The sequence below is a fragment of the Rhinichthys klamathensis genome, unplaced genomic scaffold (genome assembly GCF_029890125.1).
Source record: "Rhinichthys klamathensis goyatoka isolate OS25496 unplaced genomic scaffold, OSU_Roscu_1.1 h1tg000046l_1, whole genome shotgun sequence".
Classification (NCBI taxonomy): Eukaryota; Metazoa; Chordata; class Actinopteri; order Cypriniformes; family Leuciscidae; genus Rhinichthys; species Rhinichthys klamathensis.
The window spans coordinates 375,738-399,554 of NW_026606593.1; the positions used below are offsets into that span (position 1 = coordinate 375,738).

Here is a 23,817-nt window from a genome sequence, read left to right on the forward strand (position 1 = left end):
ACGTCACCTTAAAATAATTGTCAAATACCGCGGAATTACTACAGAGTGTACTATTTAAAATCTAACTGTGCTGTCAGCTAGAGAAAATAATCTATTTTTAGATGGGTATCACTAAAATAGTTGGTCTTTAGAAAACGCCTACCTAAGCGCAAGGCTCTGAACAGCACAAGGAGTAGTAAGGCGCGGGACCATGTACTGAACTGGCCAATCAGAGAACGCTTTTTGTCTGTCACTCATTTTGCGCTTTCGGGACATCGGGTGTTTGGCGTCTTTGGAAAAAATCCCGCCTTTGCAGATAAAACCACGGCTCAGGAGAGAGAGGGTTTGAAAATGGCAGAAGTTAGCAAAATGCATTCAATTAAACAAAAAAGAACATTTTTTTATTATTATTATTGCGACGTAAAAACAAAACTTCCAGCTGGGATAGAACAGGCACACCCTCATCACGTGATATACTTAGTAGAGATCACGTGACTTAAGTCTGAATCGTCTCCGCGAACCGGTTCTTTCGAATCTTTCAAGCAACTGATTCAGAATTGGCTTGTCATAACGTTTCCATACAATATAAAGTTATATGTACTTTATTGTATGGTATTCCATGTGTCCTCTTCAGGAAGAGATATTAAAAATATTGGCATTTCATGTGTCCTCTTCAGTTTTCTCAGCCAAGCTTCAGCTCAAAAAGTATTTTAGAACCTCAATATATAGACCTATCTGTACATTAAACAGTAGTACAATTATTTTACATCCCTTGGCTGAATACTTTTTTTTTCCAGCTTTAATAAATTATATTAAGGTAGTTATTAATACATTTTATTAATAAATGTTAAGGTATTTATTGAAGCGAACTATTTTCTATGTGTGTTGATAAAACTCATACAGTAAAGTAATAAACATATTTCCAGTAGATTTTATTAGTAATATTTTTGCTATTCGGCTCATTGTGAGTCATATTATGTTTATGGCGGAGACGATTCTCAGTTCAATGAATCGCTGACTCGAGAACCGCTCAGACTGATTCAATCCGATTCGTGAATATTACGTGAACCCATTTTGTTCAACCGAAGATCCGACTCAAAAGAACGATTCGTCCAGTAATCGGACATCGCTTGATCGGATAAGGATGTCCAGCAGCTATAGCTGTCAACGTCCGTTTCTCTTCAGTATTCACTTTCAATCGGCCCTCATGTGGATGTGAACACAAAAAGTGACTGGCAGCAAATGTGATTTGGATGTGAGTATTGATGACTTCAGTACAGCTGTGCATGTTTGATCTGTGATGCTTTCTCATTGTGTGCTTCAGTGGTCAGGAAAGGAAGTTGTGCGTGGTGAGAAACACATCTGTGGCCTGGCGTTCATTGTGTATAGCTCCGGTTTGCAAAATAACCTCTGGTAGACGCTTATGTTTAGTTTAGACCGAGACTGTTCACTAACACATATTTTTGTCCCAAGCGGATGCGTATGACGTGGCGCTCATTTAAATAACCAACACAACGCAGCTACTTTCATCTTTAAAAAATAACCACTTGCTCTTTTAGAATATCGAGGTATGTGGAAAGCATATACAATGTTTTGTGGCTCCACTGTATGATCTGATATGAGCACCAGATCCTTACAAAATAATGTGGAACTTAGACTATAATTGCAAACGTCCAAAAAGCTTTTTAAATGTGTCTGCTTCCTGTGTTAAATTAAGTTGGCATATCTTAAAGGGATAGCTCACCCCAAAATGAGAATTTTGTCATTTACTCACCCTCATGTTGTTCCAAACCTGTATGAGTTTCTTCTGTTGAACACAAAAGAAGATATTTTGTAGTATGTTGGTAACCAGACAGTTGGTGGACCCCATTGACTCCCAGAGTCTTTTTTTATTTTTACTATTCCTACTATGGAAGTCAATGGGGTCCATCAACTGTCTGGTTACCAACATACTACAAAATATATTCTTTTGTGTTCAACAGAAGCTCAACCAGGTTTGGAACAACATGAGAGTGAGTAAGTAATGACAACATTTTCATTTTTGGGTGAACTATCCCAATATTCTTGTTATTCTCTTATGGTGCTTTTATACTTGGTTTTATATTTTTATTGATACAAATCATTGGCGTATCACTAGGTGGCTTCGGCCTTATTTTTAATAACCACAGTAAATTAAGAGCAAACCTCTATTCAGATGGTTAACCATTTTTAAAATAACTTATAGAACATGTTGTGGTTCCCCAGTAATGTTTCCGCTCCATTAGCTACAGCCCTAGACTTGTATGGAGTGAATCAGGAAGGATATCTTTATTTTACCAGGCTGTAGTAGAAAACGGTGCGATATAGACGAACTGTAACAGCTTGCAGTGCAATAATAGTGCGGATGCCAGTGAGGATTATGAGGAAAAGATAGTTCTGGAGTTAGCCTATCATGTGAGCTGTCAGGGAATGAAAAAGATATCAGATCTACATACAAAGTAGGAGTTGCTGGTGTCTGGTAGTACAGTTTACAGATAAACCAGTTTTAAGAAATCTTATATGCATGTTTTTTTAGATTACCGGTAGGTATTAAGTCTGTGTAATGTTATAAATAATAATATATTCTTTTTATTGGCTCACAATGTAATTTTATTGTTACATATTTAACTTGGTTTTATTTTTTATTTTTCTTGTTTATATGATGATTTGAAGAGCACTGTAACTGAATACTACAGCACCATATTTCAATTTCAGAGTTCAAGATAAATACAGTCCAGTTTTTCCTTCAGGGACAAAGAATTTCAGTTTCGGTTTTAATATTATTTATTTTCACTTAACATTTACTAATTCTTTTTGTTTTATTCTGTAACATGTTCATTTTCTTTTTTTTTACTAGAGACGTGCAATGAAAACCAGTCCTAAAGCAGGGCAAGGTCAATCAGGTATGTTTCAGATTTATAAAATAATTTTTGCCATCTGATCATTATATCACACAGATATCTGAATGATTACCATATTTATATCTCATGGTATTTATAAGGTTCTTAAAAAAATACCGTCAAACTATCGTGATGCATATCCTGAAAAATTAACAGAAATCATGACATTTCTATTGTATCATGTCCGGTATATGCCACATATATCTGGTACCTTTTTGTTACTTATTTGAGTGTTCGTTTTAATCTTGTAGTCTATTGTTTCCAATGCAGAAGTAAGCCTTTTTCTGTGAATGTGTGAGACTTACAATTCATAAGCAGCTATTACTAGAAGAAAAAACAAATTGCAGTTGACAGTAAAAATGTTTGCACGTCAAACCAGTGTTTTTATGTTTATGCAAATAAATTTAATGACAACAAATGCCAGTTTGTAATCTCAAGCAGAATAACGGGAAGCCTCACACACTCACGTTACAAATGGCCACACATGCTCTTACATTAAAAATAAGGTGTATACAATAGGCTATATGACATTGTGATTAAACGATTATTCACAGCTAATATGAGCAGTGAGCTCAACGTGCCAATGGGCTCCCCCGCTCCCGGGGGCTCCGACCGGCTGCAGGATGGTGGTGGCATGGACTACAGGGACTGGGTTCGCCGCAGTTATCTGGAGCTGGTCACCTCTAATCATCACTCGGTCCAGGCTCTCTCGTGGAGAAAACTCTACCTCAGCAGGGCGAAGCTCAAGGCCTCCAGCCGAACCTCAGCCCTGCTGTCTGGCTTTGCCATGGTCAGTATATGACGCTCTGTGTGATCCTTCAAATGTGTGTGGCTCTTGGCAGCTGACTTGTTACCTCACTGCCCGATCAGGAAAATACCTCACGAATCTGATTTGGGACAGACTTCTGACTGAGGCAGCGTAACGTTTTAATGACCTACAGCAAAATAGAGTGAGCTTTGGCGATAACTAAGCGAATATTTAATTACCACGATAGTATAAAGTTGGTTCCTCCGAAGGCAGCATTTTTCAGCTTACGGACGCAGCCTATGAGACTTGTTTTGTTAAGCTTGCGTGCTGTTGAATTTCTTAGAAACATTAGATGGTTTGGAGATTGTCTGAAACATTGTCCTGTGAAACTTTGAACCACTTTTGGCCAAAATAGATCATAACAGTGAACACCCACATGACCGGATGTATTTTTCACATTCATTATCTCCATAGGGATTTCAAACATTCTTCAGTAAAGAGTTATGAAAGCAACTAACTCTGAGATGAATCGCATCATTATACACTTTGATTTGAAGCAAGCAAAAGTGAAAAGACAAGACTGTAGCTAGTTCAATTATTATAATTCTATCCATTTTTATTTTATTTAAGGACAAAACAGAATCATTATATGTGATTTGTTTTGTTATTGATGTAGATATAAAACTAATTTTCTGACACACAAAGAAAGTGTAATCTGACCGACTTGACTGCATTGTTTGCAATGATTCATGGGAGTGGGCAGTATTTGTTGAGCTACCGTAGTAACAACATCTTCTCTAATAGAGTGCAACAGTCGGGTTCTGGAGTTAAAAACTCTATTCATTTTCTCCATAGGAAAATTATTTTTTAACGATAACTTCTAAACCTTTAAAGACAATCTTACAGTGAGCTACAATGTTGTTAATCGATGGTATTTGCGTCCGTTGAAGACGTCAGCCTCCATTATTTCAACTTAGTTTTCAAATAATCGTGTTTAACAGGTGAATTTGTGATGAAAAACTACATTACCCATTATGCTGATTACACTCTCAAAATACTTCAATATGTGCATGTTTTGCAATAAACTTTAAATATATTGTTTTTATATACATTATCAACATTTTAAAATGAATAGTTGTTTATTTCTCCATCGTTTTTGATTTGATTGTGGTGTTCACAATGCTTCATGGGATTGTAGTTCTTTTCCTCACTAAAGCCGTTTAGTTCACAGTCTTGTACCTTTTTATATTTCCGTCAGATTTTTAAATCCTTTTTTGCTCCAAATCAAAGTTTGTAATGTTGTGAATCACCTCATAGTGAGTTGACTTGGTTCATGGCTTTGAACGCTTTAACAAAGACTTTTTTTAAATCCCTATGGGAGAAATGATTGGAAAAAAATACTTCTAGAACCAACGTAGCTGGGAAAAAGGGTGGGCACTGTTGCACGGTATTTGTGGATTTTTCATCAGGATTATGGGTAGTGTAGTTTTTTTTGTTGGGAATTCAGCTAATTTATTTTATTTAAAGCTCCAGTCTGTAACTTTTTTTAAGTTAAAAATAATCCAAAATAATTATATTAAAAAAAAACGTATTCTGCCAGTGGTCAAAACTATCTGCTTGCCATAGCTAGATTCAAAACGGTTAGCTTGTAATAATGATTTTAATTCCAGTGGTACTGGTGGGTTTCCGCGGGAAATTCGAGCATGTCTTTGCGTCATTACGTCACACCCGTACACATAAAGAAGGAGTTTCGGCTAGCCGGCTATACTGCGCGTGACGAGATGTTTAGATGTATAGGCTTTTCTCGCAGCACTTTACATAATTAAACTTATGGCATCCAGAAAGATCCAAACAACAATCATCAGTGTCAACTGGAGATTCAGCAGTTATAAAACCCAAAAGACTTCATACTTCGGATTTAAGGTGGCTAGAGAAAGAGAAAGAAATCGTCTCATGCGAACACAAGGATTTAAACATCGGCGGGGCTTTTGAAAAGTGCGTGAACTCCGTGTTTTGAAGGGGTTCAAAACGGAAGAAGAGACGGCTTTTTTCTGCTGAACAAGTAAGACATTTCAATAGTTCAATCGTGTAACAGTACGTTTTCTTAATTCACACAGTTATGGAGTTTCCTTTGTTGTGCCTTTCTCGTTTTGCTATTATGGAGAATATGAATTCTGAACTACGCAGGTAGCTGCTAACCATAAAACACATTACATTTAACATTAGTCACGCAATGCTGATGTTGTTAACATGAACAATTTGAGAACAAAGTAGGCTATAATTTGCACGGTTGCTGTAAATCGCGTTGATTAAATCTAACGAAGCTTATCATGTCGAATGCTTTTCCCCCCTTAGTTGGTCAGAACAAAAATGGATGTTACTTGTTCAGAAGACATTTTCTTATGAAAATTCTTATGTTGGTCAAACTTTCAAAAAGTGAATCTGTGATTCTGTATGACAGTATCCACACAGCGCGGTGACTGACAGCAGCACTCGCCTCAAAACACTGTGTTCATCCGCGCTGTTTCATGCCGATTTACAACCCACGTAAAGATGATAATTCCGCGAATCACTGCAGTTACAGATTTCGAACAGAGAGATGGCGACAAAGAGGAAAAGATACGGACTGCAGCTTTAAAATGACACTGACTTGTATTAATGTTTTTGAAAGAAGTCTCTTCTGCTCACCAAGGCTGCATTTATTTGATCAAAACACAGTAAAAACAGTAATATTGTCAAATATGTTTTCTGTTTGAATATATTTTGAAATGTAATTTATTCCTTTGATGCAAAGCTGAATTTTCAGCATCATTACTCCAGTCTTCAGTGTCAGATGATCCTTCAGAAATCATATGCATTTTTATATTTTTTTATCATTAAAAAAAAAATCGAACGGGATTTTTACTTTTGATGTCTTTAAGTTTATATCAAATAAAAGCTGCTTTCAATTCAGTTATCGTTTATGACAGCCACTATAATTTCTTAATGTGGTCATGACCAGGTGGCCATGGTGGAGGTTCAGCTGGAGATGCAGTACAACTACCCACGTTTCCTGCTCATTGCCTTCAGCGTTTGTACCACAGTGCTGGTGGCCGTCCACCTGTTCGCCCTCCTCATCAGCACCTGTATCCTACCCAACGTGGAAGCCGTCAGCAACATCCACAATCTCAACTCCGTCTCCGAGTCTCCCCACGAGAGGATGCACCACTACATTGAGCTGGCCTGGGGCTTTTCCACCGCTCTAGGGATCATTCTGTTCCTGGCAGAGGTGGTGCTCCTCTGCTGGATTAAGTTCTTGCCGGTAGACTCTGGTGCGCAATCCGCGTCAATCCAGGCAGTCCTTAAGCAGCAGAACTGTAGCTCTCCTGCGGGTCAGCCCGGCCACAGTGGCTGGCAGGCGGCCTTGGCCTCCACCATCATCATGGTGCCGGTTGGATTGATCTTTGTGGTGTTCACCATTCACTTCTACCGTTCGCTAGTGCGACACAAAACTGAGCGGCACCATCAGGAGATCGAGGAGCTGCACAAAATCAAGGTGCAGCTGGACGGCCATGAGCGAGGCTTGCAATCGGTGTGAGATCTAGGGATGCTTTTCGCTCCATTGCTAGACTCTTTAAGCTTTCAAGCACATCAAAACTCCTTGAGTCTTTCGGGCTTATCTTATTCTTAGAGGAAATGCCTTTTTGCCTGGTGAAAGGATTACTCGTGTAGGAACTGGGGAAGATTTTCAGAAACAAAGGCGCACGTTTACAAGATTTCAAACAGAAGGGCTATTTATTTATATTTCTTTAGGCTTAAGGTCACTTTAAGTGCCATTTTCTGTTTCTATGCCTCTAAATACACTAAGTGAATATCGCAGAGTGGCTTTCTTTAATATCATTTGCCTACTTCTCTTCCTTTTGCCATGCCATCCTGGATCGATAGTGAGACCAAATGATTTGGTCTTGGATCCATTATTGATCAGAGTCACTGCCAGAGTATCATTGACTAAAATATCCAGCGTTTGCAATGTACGTGCTTGTTTGGGCTTCAGTTTAAAGTGATTGTCCAGCCAAAAATGAACATTCGGTCATCATTTACTCACCCTCATGTTGTTCCATACCGGTTTGACTTTCTTTCTTCTTCAGAACACAAAAGAAGATATTTTGAAGAGTGTTTCAATGTTTATGTCCAAACATGGACCAAAAAAAACGCAAAGACACTGTTTTAGCAGAGGAAAGAAAGTCATACGGGTTTGGAACGATATGAGGGTGAGTAAATGATGACTGACTGTTCATGCCTTTAAAAGTGATGCACCACATAGTTTAATAGTGGATGTGTAATACTGTAATTTTCCAGCCTGCAGAATTGTCATGGCAAAAAATGATTAGTTTTAAAGCTGTTACAGAAGTATCGCTCATAACTAGACCTATATGTAGTGCAGTATTTTTAGCTTGGGTGTGAAATCTAGACGCATTAGCCATGCACAGTGTGCGCTTGTATTTCATTGAAGCTTTTGCATGTGTAATGCACTGTCACTTGTCAAGCACAAAGATGGAGTTATTATCCATATTTCACACGAGTCCAGCTGAATGTTATTCCTGTGGGCTACTAGAAGTTTACACTGTCGATGACTGTAATCGCACTCAAAGATGATTCGCTCCAAGAAATTACTTTTAATGGGGACAGTTAGTTATAAAATACTTGAGACAAAGGGGCTTGCATCACTGGCCGAGCTGAAACCGTTTAATGTGAACCGAGTTGGCAGTCCTGTCGTCAGGCTCAAAAATAATGTAACGAGTCAATTTGAGGAAAACATTCCAGGGGGGAAGAAGTCGGACCAATTTCTGCCTGCCTTAAATAACTAAACTTGTACTGTAGTCCATGGAAATGATGTGTCTGGTTTGTTTGCAGTATGCAGACTGATTTCAACTGCTGTAGTTCTTTCAGGAGGCAGAGTTATAGTTTGCTGCTTTGTTTTATGCCTGAAGCATTAATTTAATTTAATAGTATGTTCATGAGTCGACTCTGTAATTACGGTAAGCATAGTGAACCGCTACTCTTGTCACAGTTGCTCAAACAAGGGAACTTGACCAAAATTGTGTACTCTGCTTGAAGGGGCTTTAAAAAGCACTTAGCTTTGGTGTGTGTGTGTAAAAATATTTTTTGTATCATTTTTGATACTTTTGTTGCATTGTGCCACACTATCAGTAGAGAAACAAGAAACTCAAGTGAATATCTAGTGTGAAACGTATTTTGCATCCAGAACATGTAGCCGACTATTATCGAAATGTTATGTTGAGCATGTCCTTTCACACTCTGTCTGTACTTGTATGTTAATTTATGTCAAATAAACAGCCTATTTTGTTTACTTCAAAACATTGTCATTTCTGTGTCCAATGGAAATTTGGCATGCCTCAGCGATCTATTCAAGAAAAAAACTGCTTTTTTAAAAATTATTTAGTTTGGAATGACTGAATCAGCAGACAAAGGGTGAATGTGAAAATGTCTGGGTCATGTCACTAAAATCTCAATTTCATTAGTAGAAAACAATAGGTGCGTCCCAATTTGTGCACTATGCTGTTTTGTATTTAGTGCGAGTGGCAGGTTCCTAATAGAAAAAGTGCACTTTAAATACTTTAAATACCTGGATGACAAACTCAATAAACGGAAAAAAAACTAAGCCTGCGTCCGAATTGAGTAGGTACTTATTTTGGATAATTACTTCACGGATGCTAAAGAAAAAAGTTCTATTTAGTATAAGTTATGAATGTAATCTAGATGTACTACATTCGCAATGCTGTCATTATCATGTGAACTACCGGCGTCAATTACGTCACTTTACTGCCATTCATAAATCCTCTCCCGTGGCCTCATGGATAGTAGTGTCCATCGTATGCACACTTCAGAATCTTGCCAGAAGTAGGTCATCTGGGTATACTTTTTGCCTACTCTTTTATGAGTACTGTGAATTCGGACATACTACTTTTGTCACATACTGTTTTTCGGCTACTATAGTAAGGAAGGATGTGATTTTGGATGCAGCCGATGAGTGGCATGTTGGACAGTTCATGCACTCAACTGTCGCAGCTTTAGTTACGTAGCGGAGGGGCTATCAGACTCTGATGTTGAGGGACCAAATAACCTTAAATTCATACACTGCACGGTTGTGTACATAGTGCATAAGTGTGTAATTTGGGACTAAACTAATATCTTATTAAAATTGCATTATTGTAGTATTGTATTTGTTCTACCTTTTAGTTAAAAACATCATTACAGTGATTTTTTTTTTTTTTTAATTTTACCCTAGTTCAGTGGGAAAGTTACTATTAGAGTAAGAAAAATGGAAATTATAATAATTTGGCTTGATTGGGAAATGTGCTTAATTGGCTTACAAATGTTGTCACTATGCAAAATGAAAAGAAAATTAATCCCATGCATTGTTACCTTTTTTTAATGTAAAATATAATGCCTGTTATTTTGACTTTGTGCTGAAATATGGCCCGGGCATGTTTGTGTGAGATTCATGTAGTGCTGCATTAGACTAATCCTGGTCATTAGTATCTGCCTTGGCTTTCACTAACCGCGAGTGAATGGTCAGGTTTCACAGCTGTGACTGGCAGGCGCACATGAACCAAGGCTGCAGTCGATGATAAGGTGACACGCTGGCTGAGAAAAGCATTTCAAATGAGATTAAAGCATGGGTCTAGTTATAATGCATATAAATTCTAAAAGTCTTATATAGCCAACCTTCTGCACAAACATTTAAAAGAACATACATCAGCAACAACAACAAAAATCACATTAATATCCAAAATAAGGATATTGTAATAATTAATGATTGTATTACCGGTATTACCAATAGCAAAAGATTTAATATCTGTATTTGGAATAGAGTGTTTCTGCATTACAAAGTATGTGTTACACGGATACTGTGTATTTTCTTTAGCATTCTACATGCACAGAACACTCAGATAACATACTTTAAGCGAAATGTTTCCCACAATGCAATGTTATCAGATGACAAATGCACTGGACAAATGCACTGGAAGTAATATTTACCACAGAATCTTTTTTGACTAATTTAATTAGACTGTTAAGAAATACGATTTTTTTTATATAATAGTTCAGCTGCACTGTACACTCTTAAAAATAAAGACTCCAAAGAATCCACTTACTTCTTAAGTGATGCAGAACCATTTTTGGTTCCTCAAAGAACCTTTCAGGCAACAGCTCTCAGTTTTTCTCTTATAGAGTAAAGAAAATTGATTATCTGAAGAACAATTTCCAGTATAAAGAACCTTTTGTGCAATGGAAAGATTCTGTGAATGTTAAAAGTTCTTCATGAAACCAATAAAGAACAATTTATTATGTTTTAGTTTTGCATTGCACACATAGCCAATCTATGGAAACCCTCCTGAGCCTCCTCACATTAAAGTCCATGTTCTGTCATGAGGCTACAAAAATTGACATTTGATTCATTTAATAAGGGCTGAAGTGTTGGAAAAACACTGCTCTCATATCTAGTTTTATTATGGCTGTTTTCGATTAGTCACAAGCGACTTTTAATCAAATGAATTAGCAGCCAATTGTTTGAGAACAACCAACCTGTTTCAACCTGAACTCAGGTTGTCTTCTGAACTCAGTGACATTAATTAGTTCTCTAAATTAATAGTGATCCCTTGGGCTTGATTGGAAATTCAAGTGAAGCTGTCTTGTGCCACAGGCTAATGATGATGAAGTGACAACAGGTGTGCAGTTAAAGGCCTTATAGCCACTAGACAAACTATAAAGGTTGAAAGGCAAAAACAGTTACCGTGTTGTCTAATCAGTCATTGGCTTGACAAACAGCGGGGTTTGCTTGAAGATGCTGTTGTAGGAAACCAGTTTCAGACAGACGTCCACGGTCTTTAAAGCTTTAGAACAAATTCAAATGTGCAGTGCCAACCAGGCAAGTAGCCTATTTGACTTATGACTAATTTCTATAAAGAAACAAGCCTATGTTTACGCGTTTTTGTTGTTAAAACGGCGAGACGGTCGAGACGTCAGTGGAACGACAAAAGGCGAATAATAACGCGTTTTTTAAAAGTTGAAATTGAGTGCCGCGTTTTTAGAATGACGTGTCATGCGCGAGTCGCTGCAAAAAGACACAAGGCCCGAGCTCAAGTCCGTGTTTTTCAGGTTAGTTTCAGACTTTGGTATGTTTATTGGTTCTGATAAATTTTTGAAAAAGACCATGTAGCGATCGCGAAGATCCTGCAGCGATGATGAGTGAAAGAACATGTCTGACTTGGTATTGCTGCCCTTGGCATCATTGACCAAGATCTGATTGAGTTTAATCTTCTCTCTGAGCTGTTCTCGTGTTTGTAGGTCGTTCTTTAAGCAGAGACCCAGTTTGCATTACAAAGGTTGGAACCAATAAAACGAGAACCCTTTTCTTGTCTTTCTGTCTTAACTGGTGGCACAAGTTCTGTAATGAGGAAAATGCAGTGGTCTTTCATGAAAGGAGGTTTCAGGGAGTGGTAAACTCTTTGAGTCTGGGTTTCCCCTTGGCCCTATTTTTAGACCTGGGATATCATTACCAGTTCTTTAAAAGCTCTGGTTTAATCACTCTTATGGAATCAGCACAGAGCGCTTGTCCCAAACTGTTCAAATGGGGTTCTAGGTTAAAATTTTAAGGACTTCTTTATGCCAAAAATGTTCTATAGGCCTAAGGAGAAATGTCTTAAATGATTGTGTGGTACTTTCATGTTTAATGGGTTGGACAGGCTTGGACTTTCTGTTTTTCACATTCTTTTGCATCAAATTATGTGATTTGTGGTGGAGCTAGCTGGTTTTGATTCTGGCCACATTATAAAACAATTGATCATTGTGGTGCTTCATTGAGTAGGCTATGCCTTTGGTTACTGACTGAGTGAACTCTTGCACTTGGGATGTTCAAAACCGATTATCTACACTGTAAACCCTAACGCTCAAAATACTTAATTGGTTTGAGTAGGAAAAACTTAAATTAAACTAATTAGTTCAGTCAAATTAACTTTTATGAGTATTTAGCACTTTCTTTTTCTTTCAAGTTCACAGAATGCATATATTTTAAGTAAACTGAACTGTTTCATTGTTTTGAGTTTTATATGAAATTATTTATTTTAATTTAGACGAACTTAAGTTTAACTGAAACGGCTGGGATGTATATTTCCCAGCATGCTTTGCCGATGGCACTCGAAAGGGAGAGTAAATGCTAAAATTAAGTGTAATACAATGGTTTTTTGTGCAAGATTAATGTTAAGCGGGTGATTTAGTAATGATTAATGTTTCGTTATGCTAATTTAGAAGAATTTCTGTTAATGTTGGTTTTAGGATAGTTACCATCATGGTGATGACAAGTGGTGCATGAGCTTGATTTGAGAGCAAATAAAACCTTTATATTGCTGCAATTGTTACTGTATAGCATACTATTGTTAAGATGTTAACAAAATAGTATGTTAGCAAACTAGCTTGTTAAAGCTAGCTAAGTTTATACTAATAAAAGTGTTCACATTGAGATTACATGAAATTTTAAGTTAAAATTAGTGAATTTAGAATTAGTGTACTCAAACATTTCAAGTTAAGAACAATTCAAATGTACAAATACAAAATAAAAATATGTCAGTTCTGCTTACTTAAACTTTGAATTTCTTAACTTAAAAAATTTGGGTTTTATTGGGGTTTGCAGTGTATTAAACACTTCAAATACACTATTCATGCCTTGAAGTTTTATTTAGCAACCTAAAGGGCTGTTTTCAAATAAGTTTTTTTTTGTGTGTGTGTTCCACTGAACCATTTTCAAAATGGTTTCTTTGTTATTCAGCCGTTAAGACTTTATATAAAATAAGTTGTTTAGTTTGGGGCCCCTTGGTATGAGTGTTGGTTATTCTGTGTTTTAGTCAGCTGTACTGTAACTGTACTGTAGGCATTACATATTTGCTGTCACTAAGCTGAAACAGATGGCAGACACTATATTTCAGCATAAGCTCTAACTTGTTGCTATATATGAAATGCTCTGCTAAAATGAACGAAGCCATTCAATTTGAATGGAACTATGTGAAAATAGCATCAAATGATCTGAATTAGTTTGATCAGCTGTCATCAGTATCAGATACTGTCCTGTGCTCTTCTAAAACTGTTTGGGTTCAGTAAACAAATGGTTTGAATTACTATTCTAAAAATCAAAGAATTAATATATGATTGAAAAAAATACATGAATAAAAGTCAGCATGACATGAAAATTCAGTTTTCATTGACTTATTGCGACTACTAAATTCGTCTGTGTATGTTTCATTTTTAAAAATTGTTCTTGACCTCGTAACATTTAATCAAAATGGACCATTATAAAAACAACTCTCTGATTAACTATTCAGGTAATCATTTAGGGTACGTTTACACGACAACAATGCACTAAAAACGTTTTTCCTTTGTTTTTCATATACAGACGACGTTGTCAAAACAATCCCTGTTCACACGGATCCGCGGAAACGTTTTAAACGCTGCTGTATTATTCTTGCCAGGCCAGTAGTTGGCGATGCCACTTTGTAAAGCATCACCACGCGCCTATAGACTGAACACGTAATATGCATGCGCATGACGTCACCGTTTCTACAAATTCATGGTTTTGTAGTTTACACGTAAAGCAAAACGGTATTGTTTTAAAAAAAAAATTGCACTTTGAAACATGTTTTCAAAAGTTTGCATTTTCAGGCTCTCGAATGCTGTTGTGGTGTAAATGAACGGCCAAAACGCATAAAAAGTTTTCCATTTTTAGTTGTAAACGGCCCAAAAGTCTACTTAAATCCCACCCTGCTAGCTCACGTTTGTTCATCTGCTTCCACTTGAGTACAATGCCCACATCTCAAAAACCAACCAATGCATTGAACCAAATCTCCTACATTATTTGTTTTCTTTTCCTATACATCCATTGTGTGTACACCACAATACGAAAGGAAATATCTAATACTACTTCCTTTGCACTGCGACTGTAAATAAGAGTCAGCAATGATGATCAGCAGGGATTATATCTGTACAAATTTAATATTTACACATTTCAGAAATTAGTAGACCATAATAACCACCACATAAAAATAAATCTTACATTTTAGTTTTCCCTGGGATAACAATTAGCAAAACGTTCACTTTAACACTGTGCAATAATTATGTAAAATCAGACAAATTAGCATTTAAGGCATCTTGAAAAACATTTGTATTTTTTCCGTATTTGAGCAGTCTATCCATCGGGTGAGTATATTTTAATGAGGTGCTGCAGTCCTGAAGGGTAGCCGGTGAGGGGACACCTCTGGTTGGCTTTGACATACACATATATACACTTGTAACAAAACACGTAGCCTGAAGTGGCGAGGGCAGTGTCATTGGTGCGCACTTTCCTGCAGAGCGGGCAGACTTTGATGTGTGTGAGTGACGTCTCCTGGCTGTGGAGGTGGAGAGGTGGCGGAGGGGTCGGAAGGGAGGTCAAGGACTTAACCGTGCTCTGGTTCTCGGATGAATACCACCACTCCAGGAACTGCAGGAAAAACACTCCCATCGAAAGGCTGGTTGAAAGAGATACAGCCACACCGCCAACTGCTGTAGAGGCCAGACGCTGACATTTCTCAACAAAGCTGAAAATCAAGATATTTTTGTTATGATTAAGCGTCTTTTTATTTTAGTAAACCTCGAAAAAATAATGTCACAATGTAATAAGAAAAATCTTGCTGATTCTTTCATCTTTATGGGATTTTTTTTTCTAGGGCTGTGTAAAAAAAAGAAAATTGATTTCTCAATTTTAATCGATTTTTATTTTTATGAACAAGTTTTGATTCTTAAATCCCATGAATTGATCTTTTTAGTCTATGCTGTTCTCAGTTGATGAATGAACATTGTAGCGCGCCTGCCATCCAATAAATCGCAATGAGCGTTGTTATTTTTGATATAAAATGGACAGAATTTGAAATCTGAGACTGTTTCATAACAAAATTCAAACAATAAATATCATTTTGGCGCTCTTTAATGTGGAGTGACATCACTGTAGCGCCTCAGTTCAAGCAGCACTAACTGGCGGCACATGATCCGCTTTACCAGTTACAGCACGAAATAAACAACTGAACATCAGAAGTTATGTTGAAAGATAACAGTTCAACTTACTCAAATGAATCATGTCTCATGTAATCAATTTACCTAATGTTACATTTACTTCAGAAAAGCCATTTGGTTGGTGTCCACAAACTCATTAGTCAGAACTCTAGAGACGAGCATTTTGCCAAATATTTGCAGCATAATAAATATTCATTACTTTTTTTTTTAACTGCTCTTCAATATTTAATATACATTTGAATAAAACCGTTTTTATGACAGCCACCTTTTAAAAACAAAGTGGAGTAGAAACGTAATAATAAAGTTAGTATTATAAATTTATAATTATAAAAACGTCATTGTGTGTAATTAAAACCGGATCACACATCTGTGATGTAAAAAAGGCCTTTTTTAGCAGGTGTTTTAGGCCTAAATGGGTTAAGTGGTTGTATACAAAAACTCTTTCCCGCTATTAACTAAATTTCCCGTCGTTCCATGTTTTCACTGTTATACAGTAGGGGGCGCTATGATGCATCTTCTGAAAAAGTACAGAATCTCCAAAAATACAGGCGAAAAAGAAATAGAAACGAGCAATAGCATGTGTAAAATAATGCGATCCTCAACATTAAACAGCATATAAATCAAAACTCCCTAATGTTACTGAATGAAATGTCGACCCAGGACAAGCTATAGGACTGTGCCAGCATTAGGGGTGTTGATGGTCTGTTTTGATCATCGTTCTGAATCCGATAATATGGATTGTTGTCTTTGACAAAAACATGATTTTTGTTTTTTTTTGGACAAAATTTTGCTTTCTTTTAATGAAAATTACCCACATTCAAATGTTGATTAAAAAAATTTTGTGAAAATTATCAAAAATTGCTGGTGTGGTAATATTTTAGGAATGTAGCTACCAACTGATTCCCTTAATAGTTTATTTATAGCATTAGTTGAGAGATTTTTTTTCTTGAGAAAATTTGCCATGTACTGGCTATACCTTATTATATATATCCAAATTAATCTATATCGAATAGGGGTGTAACGATACACGAAACTTGACGGTTCGGTACAGTTCCCACGGTTTTGACGTCTCGTTTCGGTTCGGTGGGGTTTAGAAAGCTAAAATTGCTCTTTTTTTATTTATTTTTTAACAGTGGTTTAATGAAAAAATTGTGTCTTTGTCTTTAAATTAATTCAATTACAATTAAACGTTTCGAAAGGATAAAAAAAAAGATCTGCTAATGCTGTAAACTATACAGGGAGCCCGCACATTACTATAACATTAAAGGTTAACAACAGAGCCTATACATTTAGCCTAAATTCAGATGCTATTTATTTTTTAGATATAATAATCAACACTCAACACATTGTATGAAAACATGTAAACTGAACAATAGGCAGTTTTAGCATTAACTTATGTTTTTACTCTAATTCGTTATTGAAATAAATATAATATAATATACACAGTTGCTGTCATTTTCATGAAAGATATTTTAAACATACATTAAATAATCAATTGAGCGATAACACGAGTTATGATGCCTTTCAGTAAGTATACTGTATCTTTAGAATTGTGAAATTTGTGTCAATATTACCCAGCCAAAATAGACAAATAAACTCAAAATAAACACATTATAAACTCACCTTTGGCTGGGGCTCAGTGCCGGGCCTGATGGCTTGAGATCCAGGCTGTGGATGTCATTGGCCGTGAGATATGAGAGTTTAACCCCTGCCAGCCACAGAAGCGGAGAATGTGTCCGTGTTTTGCCAAAAACATACAAAAGCTGTTGGCAAAAGACCCAGCCATCCCAGGCCATGCACACAAAGGGGTACGCAGCTAAAAAAGCCCTGTACAACTTCTGCATGAAGGACTGCGGCAAGCGGATCGAGAAATCGTCTTCGTCTCTCTGTCGAGCCAGGACTTTGTCCAGTTTGGTGTGCAGGTAAGGAAGGAGGGCCAGGAGGAGCAAGGAGCGCCAGTGCTGTCTGCGCAGGAGCCCTAGATGGGCAGCACGTGTCCCGTCTGCTCCTACACGCTTCAGGCCATAGAAGTTCTCTGAGAATGAGGCGCTGGTGCGGGAAAGGAAATGATGCTGCAATAACATATCCAGGGTAGCATAAATCTCATCAAACCTCCTCCATAGACATCCATAGCGAGCAGGGTTGGATGTAGCAAGGATCTGTGGACAATGGCAGGGTTTTTACATCAGGAGCATTCAATGCCAGCACAGGTAACAATACTGTAAAGTACAGTTTTATACTTTTTTTTGAATATGTAACACAATAAGTATGCTCAAAAAGGACTAGCCTATGACAGGGTTTTCAAACTGGGATGCACGGAAACATTTAAAGAAAATGTTAAAATAAATGAATAAATAAATAATAAATCTAATCGTACATAACTATAATGAGTTGAAACTAAATATTTTCTAAAACATATTTTAGACATATTTATAATACTATTTTTTTTTACAGTATATAAATTGGGTCTTTATACAAGAAACTATATGCCTATAGAATAGATGGATTTTCAATTATATCATGGGGGTCCATGGCATGGAGAAGACCATAATTGGGGGTCTGTGTGGCATCTAAAAGATTGAAAACCCCTGACCTGTGCCAAATTTCACAAAATAAAATGGCTATTTTGTGTTTTAAAATGCAGTTGTGTAAAATGCTTCAGGCAGATAAAGGACAGTTTATAATACATCTAGTTCATTCTTCACACTGGAAATGAAAGGTCAAGTTGAACGCACTGCATTGTGGGATATAGGTTACAAGCACAGTGTTTTTTATGCTGCAAATCATGGAAAAAATAGGTCTTGATATTCAAATGAGCTGAATTAAGTCCCAGAACATATACTACAGTATACTAGAGGTTGTTATGTATACAGTACACACAGTATACATATTATATACTGCTAGTATTCAATTTCTCACACAATTTAGCTCAAGTTCTTAATGTAAACAACTTGAAAATCTGTCCGGTGTTTGAGCACGAGCCAAGGATAGATGTTTAGATGGAACACCATCATCATAATGTCAGCCAGGTACCAATGTTTGTCAAACGGTAGCAAATGCAGTACAAGGTGTTTTAAATTCGTAAGCATACCTTGACAGCATGCAGTAATGCAGGTTTGACAGCGGCCATCAGTGAGTCCTGCGCTAAAACCTCAAACACAGACGGCCTGTCTTCAGCGGGAGCCGCTGTGGTCAAATGCGCTCCTCGCTCTGCCATCACACCTGGATGTGAACTTTGACAGTTCAGACAACAATAATGTGTTCTTAAAAGTGTTTTATTAGTCCTAAAAGTTTTTTAATAGTATTACATCACACAAGACTATTTGGGAAGAAAAGTACTGTGCAGGATTCAACTGTCAATGCGTTTTCCTGTGACTGTCGGTATTCTTCTGTGTGCTCACTGGAGGCTTCTAAGCCAACAAACAGCTTCATACTGCCACCTTCTGTGATGGAGTGAGAGGAGGATGAGGTTTAAAAAATGGGATTCTATTTGTTCTTTCGGCCACTGGACTCTAAATCTATCCAGAAAACTACTTTTCAAAATAAAATTTTAAATGGAATAACGTCAGATCGTGAAACATCAAAAACAATGCTTGAAACAATGATGCATGTTCATTCTTAAAGATAAAAGTGCCATTGTATCGTAGTTAATACTGGGAAATATTATATATGCACAAAACTTTACAATAAGGAACTGCACTTCTGTGGCATTTATTAATCTTTGTTAATGTTAATTTAAACATTTACTAATACATTATCAAAATCAAATTATGTATTTGTTAACATTAGTTAATGCACTGTGAAGTCACATGAACAAACAATGAACAGCTGTATTTCTATTAACTACCATTAAAAAAGATTCATAAATACTGTAACAAATGCATTGCTCATGGTTAGTTCATGTTAGTTAACGAAACCTTATTGTAAAGTGTTACCGGAAATATGGGCTCTTTGTAAACCCTAATTTATATTCATATTTATTTTGGTCCATTAACTCAAAAACAAAGCCATAGAATAAAATGTAAAGAATTACATTTATATTAAAAAAATATTGTCCTTGCAACATTAACCAGTGCAATAAAACTATATATTTTAATATTTATAATACATTATAATAATATTTTCCTTTACAAATATTTATGTATATATACAAAATGCAATAATATATAAAGGCTATATATGATTTATATATTATTATTATTATTATAAATAATACACCACACAACTTGCAGGTCATTTTCGGAGAGGCTAGCAAGTCACAGCTTTCCATCTCTTCCAATTAACAGTAGTGGCGTGAACGCAGCATAAGCTGGTTGTTTTGGTTCAAGGCAGCTGCTGTTTCGGTTGTGGTGCTCGGTGACTGACGTCTGTCTTAATCTGTGTAGCATGAAACACGCTGATGACGTGTGATGTCTGCGCAGCAAGCAGGTGCGCGGAGGTATGCAAATACATATGTTGACAGGCAGGTAGGACATCGTATTATTGCATGCTGTCTGAATGCAAGGATTGGCAAAACATTTAATGGTCCTATGCCTTCCACAGACAAGATATATACATATAAATATATCTAGACCACTTAACTTAGTGATTGATTACTATCAGGATGTGAAGAGACTTTCAGCCATGTATAACAAAAAATGTTTCTGGAACAAATCTCCTACCCTGCCTTTAAAGGATCTGTTGGTGCCGGATACCACAGAACTCGTTCAGAGGCCATGCCTTGACGCATCAGAGGGGACATAATATTAGACCGGAAGTTTTCATTTTGTTGCTGATCAGTGTATATGAGTGATTTTAGGCTCTTTAAAGATAAAAGTTGGTGGGCATCTGCTGCACATTGAATAAATTCCAATTCAAACTGCCCCCCCGACTAAAATTATGAAATTATTTATTTTCAAGTAGAATAAGCAAGCAATGAAATGGACAATAAAAAGATTCATGAGTTTAATCAATGATTACTTGAAGCAAAAGCTACAATAACGTACAAATTAATGCTTTACACAGTATATCTAGCATCTGAATATTCAATGTCACAAGTAGTAAAATAGCTAGATGTTTTAAAGCAAGCACAGTTAAAAACAATCAAGTTAAGAATAAATGTCAGATACACGTCTCTAAAAGTGTTACAGCCGTTTCTTCCGCTTCCTGAACTATACATGCAAGCACAAGAACATTTTGTAAACATTTATGAGATGATTAAACATAGTGGAATGATAAAATGTCATAAGAAATGATAAAGAAATATAGCATAAAGAAAGATGATACTTAAGAATAAAACGTCTTAGATATTGTTCTTCTGGAAGAAACTCCGAACTCCGTATACGAACCTCATATTGGAAACTGCATGAAGATGAACTTTGAAATCAACATTCGATGTCATTTCTTTGCCCTCTCATTTGTCGTGGCTCGCTAGGACAGATTTATATGGAACACTTTACCGTGGTTCTTTACTTTATTTTTGTATGACTGCGTATAGAGAAGATCATTTACTGATGATCTGGCTTCTCTCCAGTGTGGATCATCTCATGCTTTTTCATCTTTCCTAACACAGAGAATCTCTTGCCACAGTGTGAACATTTGAAAGCTTTGTGAGTTAACTGGTGCTGATTATGTTCGGAACTTGTGTAAAACATCTTCCCACACTCAAAACACGTATACGGCTTCACAGAGCTGTGTCTTTTCAAGTGTACTTTTAAAACAGCCAGGTACCTAAAACTCTTTCCACACTCAAAACACGAAATAAGTTTCTCCTTAGCATGAATTTTCTGGTGTTTCCTCAGGACCGATTCCAACCCAAAAGTTTTATCGCACTGATCACAGTGAAATGGCCCGTCTACAGCATGAGTGTGCATATGTAATTTTAGAGTGTATGCATGTGTGAAACTCTTCCAGCATTGATCACATGTGTGTGGCTTCACTCCGGTGTGGATTTTCATGTGTGTCTTAAGGTTACTACTTTGTGCATAACTCTTCCCGCACTGATCACATGTGTGCGGCTTCTCTCCAGTGTGGATTCTCATGTGATACCTTAGGCTTGATGTGCCAGTAAAACCCTTCCCACATTGATCACATGTGTGTGGCCTCTCTCCAGTGTGGACCATCATGTGATTTTTTAGAGTTTGTAGGAGAGTAAAACTCTTTCCACATTGGTCACATGTGTGCGGCTTCTCTCCAGTGTGAATTAGCATGTGGCTCTTAATATCTTGTTTTAGCATGAAACTCATTCCACATAGATCACATGTGTGCGGCCTCTCTCCAGTGTGGATTTTCATGTGTCTCGTAAGGTGGTCACTTCGTCTGTAACTCTTTTCACATTGATCACATGCGTGTGGCTTATATCCAGTGTGGGTTCTCACATGTTTAGCAAGTTCTCTTTTGCGTGCGAAACTCGTCCCACATTTATCACACGTGTGCGGCTTCTCTCTATTGTGGATTTTCATGTGTAACTTAAGGCTTTGTTTTAATGAGAAAGTCTTCCAACACTGATCACATGTGTGCGGCCTCTCTTTGGTATGAACCACCATGTGTGTCTTAAGTCCGTCTTTTCGTGTGAAACTCTTCCCACATTGATCACATGTGTGTGGATTCTCAGTGTGGATTCTCATGTGATGCTTAAGGGTGTTTTTGCAGGTAAACCTCTTCCCACATTGGTGACAGGCAGGAATCTTCTCTCCGGTGAGGTTCTTTGTGTGCCTCCTAAGGGCTTTTTTTGGTTTCTGCTTCTCTCCATTATGAACTCCCATGTGAATCTTAAGGTATGCTTTACATGTGAAACTTTTTTTACACTGAGAGCAGTTGACAGATTTTTGGGCTTCCGTTTTTCCTTTCTTGTTCACGTCCATCAGATCTAAAAAAACAAAAAAAAACATATACAATCAAAAATCAAAACGTAAACAAATAAAAATTGAACCCAAAAGTTTAGATCTTTATTTTAAAGGGATAGTTCAGCCAAATCTGAAAATGATGTAGGTTTACTCGTCCTCATGTCGTTCCAAACCTCTAAAACTTTCGTTCATCTTCGGAACAAAAATTACTATCTTTTTAATGAAATCTGAGAGCTTTCTGTCCCTCCATTGACAGCTACGCAACTACCACTTTGACGCTTCAAAACGTTCATAAATAGATCATAAAACTAATCCATATAAATTGAGTGGTTTTGCCAAATTTTCTGAAGAGACACGATCGCTTTATATGATGAACAACAGGTTGAATTTAGGCTTTTATTCACATATAAACATTGATCAGTGACCATAAACAGAAGCTCAACCGAACCTGCTTGACACGTGAGAACAAACCTCATTGGTTCTTGCAGAAGCTCAAACGTGCTGCGTAACACGAGAATGAACCTCATTGGTTCTCGCACGTCAAGTGAACATGCTTGAGCTTCTGTTTACTACAACTGATGTGTGAGTTGATGAATGTTTAGATGTGAATAAAAGCTTAAATTAAATCTGTTCATCATATAACAGATCATATTGAGTGAATAGATGACTCCAACTCCTGCGAGGACTTCAGATGAAGCAAACTCTGAATCAACATGCACCTATGCTAAATTTTCTAATCATTTTGTTAACAACATGTATACTTCAAATAAGCTCATTGTTTCTGCCCTAAATTACATTGTTAACTAACTGCGTGATTTGTATATGTGATCTATTACTTGGACACACGGTTACCTCTGATAACAGATCACTCTAAATTGTAATGTAGACATGCATTTTCTGTAAACCAGCTTTGAAACAATATGTACAAAGCGCTATACAAAAAATGGGAATTGAATTGAAATTGAATAAAGCTATCATGTCTTTTTCAGAAAATTTGGACTAAATCACTCAATTCCTTTGGATTAGTTTTACGATCTCGTTCTGAACTTTTTGAAGCGTAAAGTGGTAGTTGCGTAGCTGTCAATGGAGGGACAGAAAGCTCTCAGATTACATTAAAATATCTTCATTTGAATGATCAACAAAAGTTTTTTACGGGTCTGGACATGAGGGTGAGTAAATGATTAAAATTTTGGGGGGAACTATCCCTTTAAAAGTTTGCCATGTTAACAATATAAAATCTGGATGGTTT

The 23,817-nt window shown here is 36.9% G+C and overlaps 2 protein-coding genes and 1 non-coding gene across 5 annotated transcripts; 2 read left to right on the forward strand and 1 right to left on the reverse strand.

Moving 5' to 3' along the window:
- Positions 1-1,073: 1,073 nt before the first annotated feature.
- orai2 (ORAI calcium release-activated calcium modulator 2) lies at positions 1,074-7,570 on the forward strand. Of its 3 annotated transcripts, none has more exons than XM_056247304.1 (4): positions 1,075-1,234; positions 2,855-2,900; positions 3,452-3,687; positions 6,647-7,570. In XM_056247304.1, exons 2-4 carry the CDS (start codon positions 2,864-2,866, stop codon positions 7,220-7,222), a joined length of 849 nt encoding a protein of 282 aa, XP_056103279.1. In that variant the 5' UTR covers positions 1,075-1,234; positions 2,855-2,863; the 3' UTR covers positions 7,223-7,570. The 3 variants fall into 3 exon arrangements, with proteins under 3 accessions (XP_056103281.1, XP_056103279.1, XP_056103280.1); XM_056247305.1 differs by having other exon boundaries at positions 1,075-1,223; XM_056247306.1 differs by lacking the exon at positions 2,855-2,900 and having other exon boundaries at positions 1,074-1,234.
- Positions 7,571-11,884: 4,314 nt separating this feature from the next.
- On the forward strand, positions 11,885-11,979 carry LOC130082555 (Z30 small nucleolar RNA). Its single transcript, XR_008806784.1, has one exon. It is a non-coding gene; the product is annotated as a Z30 small nucleolar RNA (small nucleolar RNA).
- A 2,861-nt stretch (positions 11,980-14,840) lies between these two features.
- Positions 14,841-19,077, reverse strand: pex12 (peroxisomal biogenesis factor 12). The gene is made up of 3 exons (XM_056247303.1): positions 18,836-19,077; positions 17,368-17,903; positions 14,841-15,272 (listed from the first exon to the last, which is right to left on the reverse strand). Exons 1-3 carry the CDS (start codon positions 18,959-18,961, stop codon positions 14,882-14,884), a joined length of 1,053 nt encoding a protein of 350 aa, XP_056103278.1. The 5' UTR covers positions 18,962-19,077; the 3' UTR covers positions 14,841-14,881.
- Between the last annotated feature and the right edge of the window lie 4,740 nt (positions 19,078-23,817).

Bases quoted from the DNA above. Each gene is read 5' to 3' on its own strand.
- orai2 (XM_056247304.1), top strand. From the start codon at position 2,864: ATGAAAACCAGTCCTAAAGCAGGGCAAGGTCAATCAG. The intron at 2,901-3,451 runs GTATGTTTCAGA...GATTATTCACAG, and splicing joins AGCAGGGCAAGGTCAATCAG to CTAATATGAGCAGTGAGCTC. The intron at 3,688-6,646 runs GTCAGTATATGA...GGTCATGACCAG, and splicing joins TGCTGTCTGGCTTTGCCATG to GTGGCCATGGTGGAGGTTCA.
- pex12 (XM_056247303.1), bottom strand. From the start codon at position 18,961: ATGGCAGAGCGAGGAGCGCATTTGACCACAGCGGCTCCCGCTGAAGAC. The intron at 17,904-18,835 runs GTATGCTTACGA...CATTGTCCACAG, and splicing joins CATTACTGCATGCTGTCAAG to ATCCTTGCTACATCCAACCC. The intron at 15,273-17,367 runs GTGAGTTTATAA...CTTGATTTTCAG, and splicing joins GCACTGAGCCCCAGCCAAAG to CTTTGTTGAGAAATGTCAGC.